Source organism: Lacerta agilis, chromosome 7 (assembly GCF_009819535.1).
Source record: "Lacerta agilis isolate rLacAgi1 chromosome 7, rLacAgi1.pri, whole genome shotgun sequence".
NCBI lineage: Eukaryota > Metazoa > Chordata > Lepidosauria > Squamata > Lacertidae > Lacerta > Lacerta agilis.
In genome coordinates, this window is record NC_046318.1 from 42,634,342 (window position 1) to 42,650,642 (window position 16,301).

The window sequence follows — 16,301 nt, forward strand, 5'->3', positions numbered from 1 at the left end:
TAGTGCAGTCTCCAAGAAGGGACAGAATTGTCAGCCTAGTTTCAGCCTGTGTCAATTTCACACATGTTCAAAACTCTGATCTATTTCTTTATTAACCCACTGTGATTTTAAAAATAATAATCATGCAAAAATGTGTACTCAAATACCCAGGGCTTTTTTCTAAAAATATTTAGGGGTACTCTCATTTTTACTCAAGAAACCACCATTTTATAGTTCAAATCAGGGGAAATAATACAGCAAATAGACAAAAGTACAAAGATGCACAAAATGTTTAGGGGTATATACCCTTGCATCCGTCCCCCCAGAAAAAAAAGCACTGCAAATACCCAAGATGCTGATCTGAGCCTTCAAACGTGTAAATTGACAAGTGAGCAGCTGGAGGAAAAGTGGAGCCATTTGGTAGATTAGGAGGGAGAGAGGGTGTTGCTCATGGCTCTCTTGATTCCATATAGCACCCCCACAGGTCAGAAAAGGTTGGGGACCCTTGAGCTAATGAAACCCATCTCGTCACTCCCAAACGAACCACATCCAAACTGGAAACTATATGGAAAACTCGGAATATGGACTATCTAGTCAAACTAATTTGTCTTCTAAGACGCGCGTGCAAGGATACTATAAATTAGTTCTGTATAAAAATTGTAAATCATTGGAACAGCTTTATTTGATAGGATACTTATTTTAGGTCTTTGCCACTGATCTTATTTTATTTGTATAAACAATTTATCTAGTTACAGGTGGGTAGCCGTGTTGGTCTGCCATAGTCAAAACAAAATTAAAAAATTCTTTCCAGTAGCACCTTAGAGACCAAACTAAGTTTGTTCTTGGTATGAGCTTTCGTGTGCATGCACACTTCTTCAGATACCAATTTATCTGTTATTCTTGTATTTTTTCCACTATAAAGGTTTTTTTGTTTTGTTTTTTTTGTTAGAAACAAACATGTAGTAGGCCATAACAAATTATATGGTCCTAAGATACAGTCGCTTAACAAAGTACATTCTAAATACTTGGGAATTTGCAAGAAATTGTATTCAATGACATAACCAGTCAGTTGTTGACTGGTCTTCAGTGGGATCAAAAAACAAAGATTTCATGCTGCCCATGCTCAATAATTTGTCAATCATTATTGTTAATCTCTTGTAAAAACATTACATATTTTAAAAACAAAGAACAGTTCCTAGTTCCACTTCTGGCCTTGCTACCTACCATTTATGTTGCCCCTCACTGCTGCTGAGGCAGAAAGTTAAAATAAGCCCGTCATCTAACACAGGCCACTTGAACTAGAGCACAATAATAGGAAATACTAGAAGTAATGTCTAGGAAAGCTGACACCAGAATTTACATTTTTCCTTTTCTGCAGCCAAGTTTTAACACACACATGTATATACATATACACACACACCCCTTCCCCTCCCATATGCTATTGGCTCTTTCTAGAGCCAAAAGAAATGTGTTTTGCTGCCAACAATGGCTCCAGATTGCCCAGCTCAGCTAACCTTCGCCAGATGTCTATTGTCTTTGATGATATTTTTTGGAGCTTTAGTCTTTATAAAGGAAGCTCAGTATGTTGGTCCAGCCAGCATAAGCAAATTGTCATCTCCTCAATTCTACTATCTCACTAACACATTTCAGTCAGTTGTTGTTCCATAAATTTTCATTTCAGTTTGAAATTGAAATATACTCAGAGTCAAGTGTGAATTTCATGCTCTTTATTCAGCTCATAGTAGCAATGAATGGAACTTTCCCCAAAATGTCTGCTATATACATTATTTACACAATGGGCCCCACATGATTCTAATTCTGGGCTACTTCTGTAGGCCAATCAGGTTGCAGATTCACTTCCACCTGGAGCTGGATTGGGTGGCTCCTGCGGACCAATCAGACTGCTGCATTCTGGATCCTATTGTTCTAGGATTCAGCTCAGTACATAACAGAAATGTAAATTCTTAGATAAAATAGGCAGGCACATGCCCTCACAGCTAAGTAAGACCCATTTCTACAGCCACTGTGTAGACTGCATTTCAAGTGCAGAAAATGTTTTCCCATTTGTTTTCACAATCCCATTTTAACACTGCCATTTTAAAGATGAGGAACTGAGACTGAGTTTGGGGAAGAGCAAATATCTGAAGCCTGGTCCCACCACTACATGTCTGTGCTGGCTCTCATCCAGTGCAGAATTGCTCACCAAGGGGACAAAGCAAACATCATACCGTATTTACCGCTCCATAGGGCGCACTGGACCTTAGGGCGCACCTCGTTTTTAGAGGAGGAAACAAGAAAAAAAATTCTGGTTTTCCTCCTCTAAAAGCCCTGTGTTTTTTTTGAGGATCAGCTAAAATTTTTGCGGCTTTTTTGCAAAGGGAAAAGCCCTGGGTTTTTTTGAGGATCAGCTAAAAGTTTTGCAGCTTTTTTGCAAAGGGAGAAAAGCAAAGTTCCTTTTGCAAAGGGGGAAAAGCAAAGAGGAAAAGCCCCATTTTTATGGGGTTCAACTCACATTTCTGCAGCTTCTGAAGGAAAGGGAGCCATTTCTACAGTTTCCAGACAGATAATCTAATTAGCCAGTCACATGTCGCTGGGGAAACAAACAACCTCCCTGTGCAACACATTCAACAATGGAGGGCGGGGCTGAAAGGGAGCCGGGACTCTTATCTCTCTCCCAATCTCTTGCTGATCAGCTGCTGAGCAGGGTCCTTTCAACACCCCTTTTTCTCTTTGTAAAATAAAAAGCACTATCTGCTTTTGGCCCCTGGGCAATTCGGCTCCAGGGACCACCATTCGTTCCATAAGACACACAGATATTTCCCCTTAATTTTTAGGAGGGAAAAAGTGTGTCTTATGGAGCGAAAAATACGGTAATTAAAACCAGCTCGACTGATTTGGAAATGAAGCTATATGTAGTCATATGATGCACCACAGTAGTGGCAATAGACATTTGAGCACTAATTTAGGAATCATGTTAACAACAACGAAAAGGCATTTTATGCTCCTATTTATTTCATGTGTCAAAATGGAGCATCTTTCATATTCATGTACAATGAGCTGAGGCCACATCATAACAGTAGATTTTGAAGAGTCGGGAGACAGAAAAAGTGTGGGCGGGGAATTATGGGATGTAAGTCAACTGAGAAAGGAAGAGTCACATAGACTAAACTTCCCCAGTTGCCTTATCAGAGGATGTAAGTGCTTCATGTGCTAATTCCCAGGGCAAAAGGAAAGAGAGGAAGGGAATGAACTCTGGCTCCTGTTAAAGGTGACTGTTTTGGCTGAGAATTCTTAGCTATTTTGCTATTGGAGTCATTACTACCCATTGTCATCTCTATATTGACTGATCAGGCAGCTATTTAAAAAAAACAATATATAACCTCTTTCACCATAATTACAGTTTTGCATTATATACAGCTGGAGATATACATTTCAGTCTTATGACACTGTTCATGCATCATATTTGCAAAAGTTGATTGTTATTGTCACCACTGCACATAGCTGACAATATACACGCAAAGCTGAAAATTAGAGAATTGTTTGCAAAGCAACCATCCAGTCAGCACAAGGATTTCTACTTGTGCATGGGATTTGCCCCTTCTCCTCCCCCCCTTTCCCTAAACTTGCTCCAGAGGATGCTACAGGTTGCAAACAGCAGCTTAGTGTTTTTACAACATGACCTTTAACCTCAGTTAGCGTCAATGACTTTAACCTTAGTATGCTATCTGGAGTAAAACATTAACACCCAACAAATGAAAAAGCATGTTCGTTTCCATTTGCCTGTACTGTATCTTACCAGTCTGGACAGTGCCCTGGGAACCTGCATAATAATGCCCACAAAAAGTGCAGAAGCCGGAAGCCATGACAGCACTTCAGATCTGTAAAAACAAATGGTGATACAGTACAGTTATGACTATGTCAGATTCTGTATACAAACAATATCAAAAGAAATCTACCCAAAACATTTTCCCCAACTAACAAAGGGAAATGAACCTGGATCAGGTGTAATTAAGAGCCATGAAGGAAGTTGGCAGCTCTGCAAGATACATCTCTTGGCATTGTATCTGACATTCCCATGCTGCAAAGATGCACATCTGTGGTGATTTTCTACCTGCTTGGCTTGAGTGCATCCAGTATCCTTATGGGTTAGCTCTTCTGAGTAGCTGCAATGATGACATGCCTCTACAGTGTAATCTCCTGATTTTGTTTTTAAGTATGTTGTTCTGCTCAAGCAATGAGTTAGTTGAATTCAATCCAACTTCTGCTCATACAACATAAATTCTCTTTCCTCACACCAGGCCCAAATCTTATCTGGATCAAACTGACAACTACCATAATTATTTTGCTGGTAACTTCAAATCGGATGCCTCCTTAAAACAAGCAATGTCATTTGAACTGAAGTAGCAGTGGAAAAATAAAGCCCTAAAGCTGAGAATGAGATCTCCATGTGGAAAACGAGATCACTGACCACAATGTGAAGTCTCAGGAATCCCTGAAATGTTTGCATGTCCAATGTGACCATCTAAAATGCAATGGAAAAGGCTATTAGAATCGTTCCCACGATGTAACTTCAGAACTCAATCCTGCCAAGAAGGATTCTTTTTCAGGGCTGGAAAAGAATGTCTAGCACTACGGGAAACGCTTCAACAGCAGTCATCACTCTAACATGCCAAGCCATACAACGGTCAGGCTCAGAATCTGCTATAATGACTTTGCAGAGAGCACTGTGTTGTGCATTCTTTGACAAGTACGAAAGAAATATGCAGTATTCCATGAATCGGAATGGTAACTTGGTGATTACAAGACATGCCTACGCTACAAATCTGGATTGATCATCATGGCATCTACCCAAAGAGCATTGCAGATAACTGTTGTGTGATGGAGTTAAAAGATCTCAATCAGAGAAATTTCAGCATACACTCAAAATCTAAACACCCCTCTCATCCTTAGGATTCCTTTGTTGATGGCATAATAGGCAAGTTAAGGTTGTTGTGTGGATGCACTCATCACCCAAGGCACAGTCTGTTCATTCTAGACACAAAATGAAGAGGTTCTTGGAGAATTATGCGTACACAAACAGCCTACTTTCAGATCTAGATTTCTGTAGGAGTTAGAAGCAGCTCCTATAGCTTTCCATCTGCATTCAGAGACACAAGTACAATATGAGTCACCCCACCCACTTTGAAATCTGTTGGGGTTGATGACACTCAGTATTTCTGCAAATGAGACTGAAGGGAACTTTAGGGACCAAGGAAGCCAAAAGCCAAAATCTCATTTATTCTGTGGATCAGTGAACAGGGTGAGGAACTCATGACTTGCACACAGCCTGAGCCTTCCATCATTGTGGCTGATCAATATCTTAAGACACCCCAGTGCTGATATTTCTGCAAGTTAGTAATCTTCCATGTTGTAGGGAATATGCTCAAACACAAAGATCAAATACAAGGTTGGTGACCATGGTCATAGCCAGAGGGCAGGGGAGCAGCTATCACCCCAAATCAAGTAAATAAATAAAAATACTTAACTAACTGACCAATTTCATCACAGATAATTTGGTTATACCCCCACCCCAATCTAAAGCCTGCCCCCTGCAAAATAAATCCTGGCTATGCCCATGTTGGGGACCCCTTGACTAATGTAACACATTCTGCATGAAGCTGCATTTGAAGAAAGGGTAGAAGCTGCAGCCAGTGCAAAATTCTGAAGCATGCCTCTTAAAAACAGACTTCCTATTCTGCCTCATACATGCTGTCTGCGTACTTCTTTCCATGTCCAAGCATTAAATTGCTTGAGTTCTGGGTACCCTAAGGAATGCCTCTTTCCTTACACTCCTCCCCTTTTATCTTTAGGTTTTCTGCAGCATACCATCTTTGCATCCCATCTTTTTACTCAACAAGAGCAGGGTCCAGGAAAGTCTCTGTGTTAGGATTACCTTGCTTAGACTGACATCTAGTGGAGTGAAGTCTTAAGCTCCAAAGTAGAACAAAATTTAACCAAGTTAGGAGACAACAGTGCTTTGGTTTTTAGCAGAAAGCATCAGGGTGACGAGAACAATATTTAAGCTACCCTTACCACAATGTTCCATTGCTTCCAAAGAATGCCACCCTGGAGCTCCATCAGATATCTATCTATACTCTGATTTGCAGCCATTCTATAAATGGAAGAACAGTACTACTGGTGTTGCTCAGAATGAATTACTCTAAGCACAGATCTTTATGTCACAGGTCACTATTCTTCTAGGGGAGGACATGATAGAGGTGTGTAAAATTAGGCATGGAAAGAAGTAAGTGGAGAGGGAGGTTTTCTCCCTCCTTCAAAATACTAGAACACAAGGGCATCCAAAGAAGCTGAACGTTGGAAGAGTCAGAACAGACAAAGGAAATACTTCTCACAGTGCGCAGGAACCAACTTCCACAAGAGGAAGTGATGGTCACCAACTTGGATGTCTTCAAAAGGATTAGACAAATTCATAGAGGGGAAGGCTAACAATGGTTACCAGGCAGGATGACTATGTTCTATTTCGAACTCCAGAAGCATTATGCCTCTGCACACCAGTTGCTGGGAGAGGGAAGAGCAGTGGGGCACTCAGGTCCTGCTCACACACTTCCCATAGGTATCTAGTTAGTCACTGGGAGAACAGGATGGTGGGTTAGATGGGCCACTGGCCTGATCAGGGCGGCTATTCTTAAAGACTTATGTACATAACCCTTGACAAAATGAAGTATTTTTTTCTGTGGGTTTTTGCCTCTCAAATTCATGAGAGTTTTTTTTTTTAATGTGTTCAATGTAGATGTCTTTCATTTAAACATCAAACTAGATTTCCATGGAATAAATCAGCTATTCCTAAAAATATATCCCGAACAGTTCATAATTAGGCTAGACCAGGCATCCCCAAACTTGGCCCTCCAGATGTTGTGGGACTACAGTTTCCATAATCCCTGACCACTGGTTTTGTTAGCTAGGGATGATGGGAGTTGTAGTCCTGAAACATCTGGAGGGCCGAGTTTGGGGGTGCCTAGGCTAGACAGTCAAACAGCAAGTAAGTGATCTTGCATACTAAGATGCAAACAGCAGATTTCTCGGTTCTAGATTGTATGCAATCTAAAATGCCCTATAGAGTTGGGAAGTATCTTCATTTCACCATGCTAATTATATAAGAATGAGACAGGGGGCTGGAAGAGAAAAGTCTACACACTTGTGCACATACACTTGATGAAACTGTGGCCTATCCTATGGTTTTAATCTCATGAGTATATGTGCAAAGTTATATAAAAGCATAAAGAAAACACTCCAGTTACATGCAGAAAAAAAGTGTGCGCATGTTTATTATTATTTTACCACTGCACAGTTCTTTATGGGATAACATTATGGGGTAAGAACCACAGCCAAGTATCTGAAATAAGATGACACATATTCCAGTGAATATTAACTGGAATGTCATCTGTATATTCTTACACTGCAATTTCATTTTACCTTGAACTGCTGCTGATCTCAGTCCAGCCAATCTTCCATGAAATGTGTAGGAGAAATCCACCAACTAGTGTCTGCCAGCTGCAATTAAAACACGTACATGTTCTGTTTCTAAACAATTAACCCAGGTCAATTATTACTCACAGTGGGGGCTTCTTCCATGAGTGACACAGTCTGATCATATGCTGCCTTCAGTCATTGGACTGGCAGTATAAAGGGCAACAAAATAAAATTATGATGATGGAACAAAACAACAAATTATATTTCTAACAGGCATGGCTGCTGCAGAGCCAGTAGATGCACCCATACCTGTAGTTAAAGCATCAGCTGCTTAAGTGGAGAAAAACCACAAAGCTTTTACACTGCTAAATTCTGAAATCAAAGATTCCAGCTATTGTGAGGCCACAGGGAACAGAGCTTAAGCCAACTTCTCCTTCTCTAAGGCCATTTGCAGAAGTGACACTGAAGCTAGTTTGTATATCCAACATATGCAATGCAAATATTGATTAGGATGCACATTGAGATTGTGTGCATGTGTATGTGTGTACACGCCCTGACTCGGTCCCAGACACACTGGCCAGGTGCTTGGAGGCTGTGGCTGCATGGATGCGTGGGAGCCGGTTGAAGTTAAACCCTTCGAAGACAGAGGTCCTCTGGCTGGGTCGGGACGACATGGGGTTGGGAGGCCAACTCCCATCTCTTGCGAGGGCCCAACTAGTGCCAGCGCCTTCTGTCAAGAGTTTGGGCATAACCTTTGATGCCTCTCTTTCTATGGAGGCACAGGTTGCAACCACAGCAAAGGTGGCATTTTTCCATCTCCGCCGTATTAAGCAGTTGGCCCCCCTACCTCTCTTGCCCTGATCTGGCCACAGTGATCCATGCGACGGTCACCTCCAGACTTGATTATTGTAACTCGCTCTACGCGGGGCTGCCCCTAAAACTGACCCAGAAACTCCAGCGGGTGCAGAATGCCGCGGCGAGGCTCCTTACCGGGTCTTTGCCGCGGGACCACATTCATCCAGTGCTTTACCAGCTGCACTGGCTCCCGGTGGAGTACAGGATCAGGTTTAAGGTGCTGGTTTTGACCTTTAAAGCCCTATGCGGTTTAGGACCCTCGTATTTAAGGGACCGCCTCTCCTGGTATGTCCCATGTAGGACCTTAAGGTCCTCAAATAATAATCTTTTGGAGGTCCCGAGCAACAAAGACGTTAGGTTGGCCTCAACTAGGGCCAGGGCCTTCTCAATATTGGCCCCGACTTGGTGGAACAGCCTATCACAAGAGACCAGGGCCCTGCGGGATTTGGCATCTTTCCGCAGGGCCTGCAAGACAGAGCTGTTCCACCTGGCCTTTGGGTTGGTTTCTGTTTAATATTTATGCTTCATCTTTTATTGGTGGGTTATTTTTGAAATTGAGACCTGCAGTTTTAATTGAATTTTTAAATTTGTATTTTAATCTGTTATTTTAAATTGATCGTTTTTATGTTTCTTGCTGTGATTTTAATTGATGTTAGCCGCCCTGAGCCCGGTTTTCTGGCTGGGAAGGGCGGGGTATAAATAAAATTATTATTATTATTATTATTATTATTATTATTATTATTATTATTATTATTATTATTATATTAATTAGTGTCAGTAAGCAGTATAAGCTATGAGTCTTGCTATGAACTTGTTGGGTGGCCCAAAGCAAGCCACTTCAGCAGAGGTCGTCAATATCATGCCCTCCAGATGTTGTTGGGCTCCAACTTCCATACGGCCCAAACAGCATGGGCAATAGTCATAATGGAAGTTGTTGTCCAACATCTGGAGGGCATTATGTCAGCTCCCCCACACAACATGATCAATCTAGTCTACTTCCCATCAGTTTAACTGAGTGATCCCATTTTCTAGTCTTACTGGAGATACATTTCTCTCTATTCACTTTTTTACCTCATGCATAATTAGATAATCCTCACTCAAATAATCATCAGCTTACATTTGTTTTGTCAGGGTTTGTCACACAGAATCTTAAGAACTGTTGTAACTTGACAGAGACCTTTCAGAAGCCACTGTGAAAATAAGAACTTTCTTTCCCACCATCTTGGTCTTAGCCTCTCCTTTCCCTCCATAGCTGCCAATTTTAAACCACCAATCAAATCTCTCCCTCAGAACAGTTTGAACCCTCTGCCATCAGCCTTGTGATTTTGGTTAAACTGCCTTTGTACAGCCTTCCTCTGCTGTTTTGTGGGAAGTAGGCTGACCATAGGATTTGACATATTTGAAGCCCTTGAACATTTGAAATGGGGAGTGAAAGTTATCAAAACTTGGAAAATGGTACATTCCTCCCCCCCTCAGCTACAGTGAGGGGCTGGTGAAGAAAATAGCAGTTTTTGACACAGAAGCAGAGAGCTGAGAATTAGGACAAGTGGATAACATGTTGTAACAATAAAACATATAGGAGTTTCCCAGATGAGGATATACAGCAATTGTATAAAGAAACCAACATTAGCCTCTGTCTGGTACAGCTACCTACTTATTCTGTCATTTTTAATGCGCCTTTGAAATACTTACCCTTGAAAAAGAGTGGGGTAGGTGAATTTCAGGACAGACAGAACATACTGGAAGACAAAACACCAAGTTAGGGGATAGTACATAAAAATCCAAACACACACACACACAAACACACTTTTCAAGTAATTTTAACAGAAATCATAAGCATGTTCTGAGCACTGCTCAGTTGATAGTTAGGCTCAATTCTGCTGCTACAGTTCAAAATTTTGAGAAAACACATACAGTCCTGCAGACAGGAAATGGCCAAATAATCTTATTACTATAATGTCAGAATGGGAACACAGTACAAAATACAGAGAATGTCAAGAAAAGTAAGAACTTATACCAAGCCAAGTTTGTTTGCCCAGAATTGTCTATTTAACTCTGAATGAAAAGGCTTTCCAGAGTTCCAGGCAGAGTAAATCCCCAAGCCCTCCAATACCTGCTCCCTGATGACTTTAACTGGAGATTTCAGGAACAGTACCGGGGGAACTCTACAAAGGATGTGCCTTATCTGTGAACTATGGTCCATCACCATAGAAAGTCTTGCTCCCAGAAGCCTGACAAAACACATCTACATTTTGCATGGGGAAAACTAGATAATCTGGAAAAGTCCTCATATATACACCTGCCATTCTAACATTACAAAGTCATGTGCCTTTTCCTAGCTTCTTTTCCACATATGATTTTCAAATGTAGCAGCAGCCCATTACCTTGTCATAAATGTGGCCATGGAATTTCATTTGTGTGTGCATTCAACAAAACCAAAAAGCAAGGGGTTTGTTAGCTCAGCACAGATTTCTCCGGAGCAAACCATATGACCTGGGCATCCTTTGTCATTATTTACTAAATGCATCCCAACAGTGATAGAGAACTTTCTCCATCCATGCTTTACTCCAGCTTTTATTTGATAACACATGTGTTATATGTGATGAGTTTTATATTGGTTTTATGAAACTGGTTTTGTTGCTCATTATACATTTTGTGTTTTGTATACTTTGGGATTAGGGACCCAGGTGGCGCTGTGGGATAAACCACTGAGCCTAGGGCTTGCTGATCAGAAGGTCGGCAGTTCAAATCCCTGCCACGGGGTGAGCTCCCGTTGCTTGGTCCCAGCTCCTGCCCACCTAGCAGTTCGAAAGCACGTCAAAGTGCAAGTAGATAAATAGGGACCGCTCCAGCGGGAAGGTAAACGGCGTTTCTGTGCGCTGCCCTGGTTCGCCAGAAGCAGCTTTGTCATGCTGGCCACATGACCTGGAAGCTGTCTACGGACAAACGCCGGCTCCCTCGGCCTATAGAGCGAGATGAGCGCCGCAACCCCAGAGTCGGACACGACTGGACCTGATGGTCAGGGGTCCCTTTACCTTTACCTATACTTTGGGATTAGGGACGTGGGTGGCGCTGTGGTCTAAACCACAGAGCCTAGGGCTTGCTGATCAGAAGGTTGGCGGTTTGAATCCCCGCTATGGGGTGAGCTCCTGTTGCTCGGTCCCTGCTCCTGCCCACCTAGCAGTTCGAAAGCACATCAAAGTGCAAGTAGATTAATAGGTACTGCTCCGGCGGGAAGGTAAATGGCATTACCGTGCGCTGCTCTGGTTTGCCAGAAACAGCTTCGTCATGCTGGCCACATGACCTTTAAAAATCTGTCTGTGGACAAACGCCAGCTCCCTCGGCCTGTAAAGCGAGATGAGCGCCGCAACCCCAGAATCGTCCACAACTGGACCTAATGGTCAGGGGTCTCTTTACCTTCACCTATACTTTAGGATTATCTAATGAAGAGCAGGCTAGATATTCTCCCAATAAACAAAATACAAAACAAACATTTGGTTTAGAGCTTTGATGTTGGTAAAGAATCATGGGTACAATGCACAGAGCAACAAAGACAAACAGTGACTGACTACCCAATTTGTTGATGATTTTGCTTCAATGTACACATTGAACGATGCAGCACTTTGGGGAAAACAATAATAAAGAAGAAGAAAAAGATTACTCTACTGCTCATTCAGAGCAAGTTCCTTGATTTCTGAGTGTTTCATTGTACAGGCCAGAGATAAGGCTGCAATCTCTCATCAACAGTATACCACTTACAAATTTCAACTTTACATGCTAGAAAAATAAAATAATGAAAATAAAATACTAATAATAGCACATAAGAGCCAATGTTGGATTTTGACAGAGGAGGGATCTCTTCCAGCCTCTATGGGCTGCTCTCGCTGTTAGCCATTATGTATTTCTCAACCTCCACTCCATAAATACATTATTTCCTCATCCATTATTTCAATGCTTGAACAAGGCTAATGAAGCATTTGGAAGCACTTTGTGGAGGGCCAAATTGTATATGTGAGATGGCATGTTGATGAAATTCAACAGGTGTAGACTCAGTTTACCTTGTATGAAGGTGCAATGTTGGGAAATCTGCAACTGTTGAAGTTCTGCCTACCGTATACTGTTGTTATGTGCCTCTCTCAGGGAAAAGGATGCAACCCTATTAATAGGTATGTAGCTACAATAAAATATAGCAATGTTATGGATTAAAGTTATATATAAAAAAGGATTAACATTTCGTACATGTACATGTACATGCTCTCTGTCTCAGATACACATGCATTAATGAGATTTTCTCTATAAATATGACCTCTCCAGCTCTGCTACTATAATTTCTTCAGAAGCTCTCAACTTGCAATCCAAAGGCATGTATCATCACTGAGACAATCAACCGTCCTCTGTATTCCAAGACATTATCTAGCCTTTGCATTGCCCAACCTATCCTGCTATATAACCTGAGCTTGGTGGCTGCATGAAGCTTTTCATGCAAGACTAATTTAAATCAAGGTTTGCATTCAGGTTTTGGAAACAAGTTTGGAATACACCAGAATTTCTCCTTCATGCCATTCAAATCAGAGGTTGATAGGAATTGCTTACTACACTATATGCTAATGGCTGGCATAAACATAATTTTAATAATTGGAATATTTTTCCACAAACAGCAGTGATGAATGGTATCTAGCCGGAAGAAGGTATGGCAGAACTATGTATAATTGATACTGTAGCAAGGAGCAAGCTTTTGCAATGGATCAGGCAATGAAAGAGAACCCAGCCATAAAAATAAAAAGAAACAAGTCATAGCTAGCCCTGACCTGAATAGGCTACTTGGGACAGAACTCACTTATTAATGAGTGCAATTTGAATTAACTATGTGACCACTTCAAGTAAGGGAATCTACCAAACTCATTGGCTTATCAGATGTACATTTCCCCCCTGTAATTCAAACATAGGAGTTGCAAGTAGATGTTGTAAGCTGAAGCAGATTTAAAGTAAAGCCTTAGAAGCTACCTGTTGCATTGGATTCTCATGACCTTTTCTGGTTCTGCCTTAAGCATAAACCAAACCACAGCAACAAATAAGTAACACACACACACACACACACACACACATATACACCCCAAGTAATTTAATTTGGTTGATTAAATTACATGCTATTTTTAAAAACTTTCCCCCTTGAACTTTCTGCCTTGAAAATACCACAGCCTGTTGCTTCTCATCCATCCCTGTGTTCTTATAACCTGATTTTTCTAAAGGATGTTGCAAGACTCCAGTCTTCTCTGTTTTAAAGGTAACAGACGCTAGAAAGATGCTAAAAAGACTTGTAGCACCTTAAAGACTAACAAATACAAGATGGCATAATTTATTTTATTTATGTAAATTAATTCTAAGCTGTCCTTCATCCAGTGGATTCCAGAACGGAATAAAATAAATATGAGAATTAATCACAGCTGCAGATGCAATAACACATTTGTCAAACAATTTATGGACTATGGGGCAAAACAAGACTATGCAAACTAAAAGTAGACTAAGGCAATGTAACTCTTTAAAATCCCTGAGCAAATAGAAATGTTTTAACTTGGCACAAAAGGCGATCAGTGCCAGGTACCTCTCAGATCCAAAGTTGTGGTATCGCCACAGAAGAGGCCTCTCTTTGGTGCATACAAAACACATCCCCACGAAGGAAGGTGCTCAAGGAAAGGTTTTCTTTTAAAAATCTCATGGCACAAGGAGATGGGGGGCAGGCAGGAAGACACATTCTGTCAGGCATTTGCGTTCCAAAGAAACTTTGTTGAACTACAGTTCACTTTGTCAAATCTAGTGCACAAAAGTCAATGCTACAATAAAGTTAATACAGAACAATCCTAACCATGTCTACTCAGAAGCATGTCCTACTGAATTCAATGGGGCTTACTCCAATGTAGATAGGGTTTGGATTGCAGCCTTAGTCTTTAAGGAACTGCAAAGACTTTTTCTTGATTTTGCAGCAACAGATTAGGTCTGGAAGTGGCTGTAGATCCTGGAAAGGTTACACATTTCACTTGTCACAGAGGAGGGAACAAAATTGTCTGAAGCTTGTATTGAAGTACCTCATTGAGACTTGCTCCCAAGTGTGTCTAGGATATGCAGTAGTATTTTCTTTCTCCTAACTTCAGTGCCAAAAATGAAGAAACTCCAAGATCAAGAAGCCATAAGCATTAAAAAAACCTAACTTGGAAGGCTTGTTTTAAAAGTCTGATCAAACATTATAGGGTGGGAAAGCCAATACATTTAAATGGAAGAAATCCATAAACTCTTAATAGTTAAAACCCAGCGTCCTAAACCTAAATATTTAAGACTTGCAGTGTATACAAACTATCAAAAAAGTTGTGCTTTCAAATGATAATACAAATAAAACTGCCACAATTTTCTTATCACTTGAGAGCATGTTTTATTGTCTGTATATACTTTAAGGTTGAATGGGTTGTGATAACCCCATATGACTTTTTGTAAATGATATTTAATTGTTTTGAGTTTTGTTAAGAGTTCTCAGACAGCCCTAGAAGTATTTCTACTTTATCCTTCACTTAAGGCAACTATAAAGTCATTAATTTAGTTTAGTAATCAACCTCTTGCTTTAGTAATTAGTTTAGTAATTAACCCCCCCTCCCCATGTGGGGTTTAAGAGTGGGCTAAATAAAGGAAAGTCCATTCCGGTAGTTGCAAGTCGCTGCGAGGAGAAAAGTCAGTTCTCGAAAGAAACTGAAAATCAATGAGCAGCTGTTCATTGTCTCGCAGAGAAACACAAGCTCACCGATGCGGGGGAGAAAAGGCAAACAGTGTGTTCGATTTTCCGAGGTATAAAAAGTAGCAGACCAGTCAAAACTTGCGACCCTGTGAAAATTTTAAAGTCGAAATAAAGGGCAGTTTAAACCAGCGGAGCTCTCTCAACCTCACCTTGTTGGTGAAATAAGAAGACAAGTAGAACAAACAGAAGGCGAGACCAGTTGCAGGTCTCTTTAAATACATCTGTCAAATCATTTCACTAGTCCGGGGACAGGGAAGAAAAGCACTTTCTCCCGACCGCTGCGACCTGCCAGCCCACTACTCGAGGAAGAGCGACTGCATGCGGCTGCCATGACAGAGACACGTTGCTCTGGAGTCTGCTCCAATGGGCGCGGAGAAAAGGTTCCCAGGAACCGCCTTCTTAAATGGGCAACGGTTTCTTCCAGGGCGGAAGGAAAAGAATGCGCCGCCGCTCTCCCTGTTCCTTTCTACGCGTCCTCAGTTCATTTTATAATACGCTTATACACCGTCTGGCTGGTTAGTCTTTTCTGAGAGGGGTGCCGCCTGGAACCCACATCTCTTTTCCCCCAAGTGCTTTTTGCCGCCTGTCCTCAGATTTCCAGAGCAGAAGGTTATCGTTGGAGGCGGCAGTGAAGAAAATGCAAGAACTCCAAACGGGACAAAATGAATAGCTTTTAGGATTAAAGACGAAAATCGGAGTAAGCACAGCTGTATACAAATGTACTATGGACTTAGGTTTGCTCGCCCAGGCCATGGAAACTCCTTTCAAAGGAGATCAGAAACTTTATAAACAAGGAAGCTGCTCATCTCTACCCGGTACCCATGTAAAGATGAATCATCGTGCGTGCTTATGCCACAATACAGCTTTTAGCCTTTTAGTGCTACAACATTCTTTGTTGTTTTTGCTTCAGCAGACTAACACAAGGGAGTGATAACATAGAAACGCGCAGTTTCTAAGTGCCTTGGTTTCTCTTGCAAAGTTTTTATCTTTTGGTACATTTTATGATGCACTTGGAGAATGTGAAACTAACACGCAACCACTGATATAAGCAAATAATTGTACCATGTATTTATTTAAATAACCCCAAATAAACTGACGTTAACAATAATTTTGCAATCAACAAATTGACTATTTCTTTGTTTTGTTTTTTTAAAAACAATACAATGAAAACTGCAAAGTGCTCCACATATCTTCCAGATGGGGTGATACCTTACAA

General features: G+C 41.1%; 1 protein-coding gene across 2 annotated transcripts in view; it reads right to left on the minus strand.

Annotated features, from left to right (window-relative positions):
• The window catches only part of TMEM241 (transmembrane protein 241), a 43,717-nt gene extending 28,266 nt beyond the window's left edge, over window positions 1–15,451 (minus strand). Inside the window, exons 1-4 of one of the 2 annotated variants that reach the window (XM_033155035.1) lie at window positions 15,235–15,451; window positions 9,997–10,043; window positions 7,453–7,530; window positions 3,776–3,857 (exon numbers count right to left, since the gene is read on the minus strand). In XM_033155035.1, coding sequence (XP_033010926.1) covers window positions 3,776–3,857; window positions 7,453–7,530; window positions 9,997–10,043; window positions 15,235–15,306 — 279 coding nt within the window. In that variant the 5' untranslated portion in view covers window positions 15,307–15,451. The remainder of the gene's footprint in view (window positions 1–3,775; window positions 3,858–7,452; window positions 7,531–9,996; window positions 10,044–15,234) is intronic. The other variant, XM_033155034.1, reaches the window with a different exon arrangement.
• Window positions 15,452–16,301: the final 850 nt, after the last annotated feature.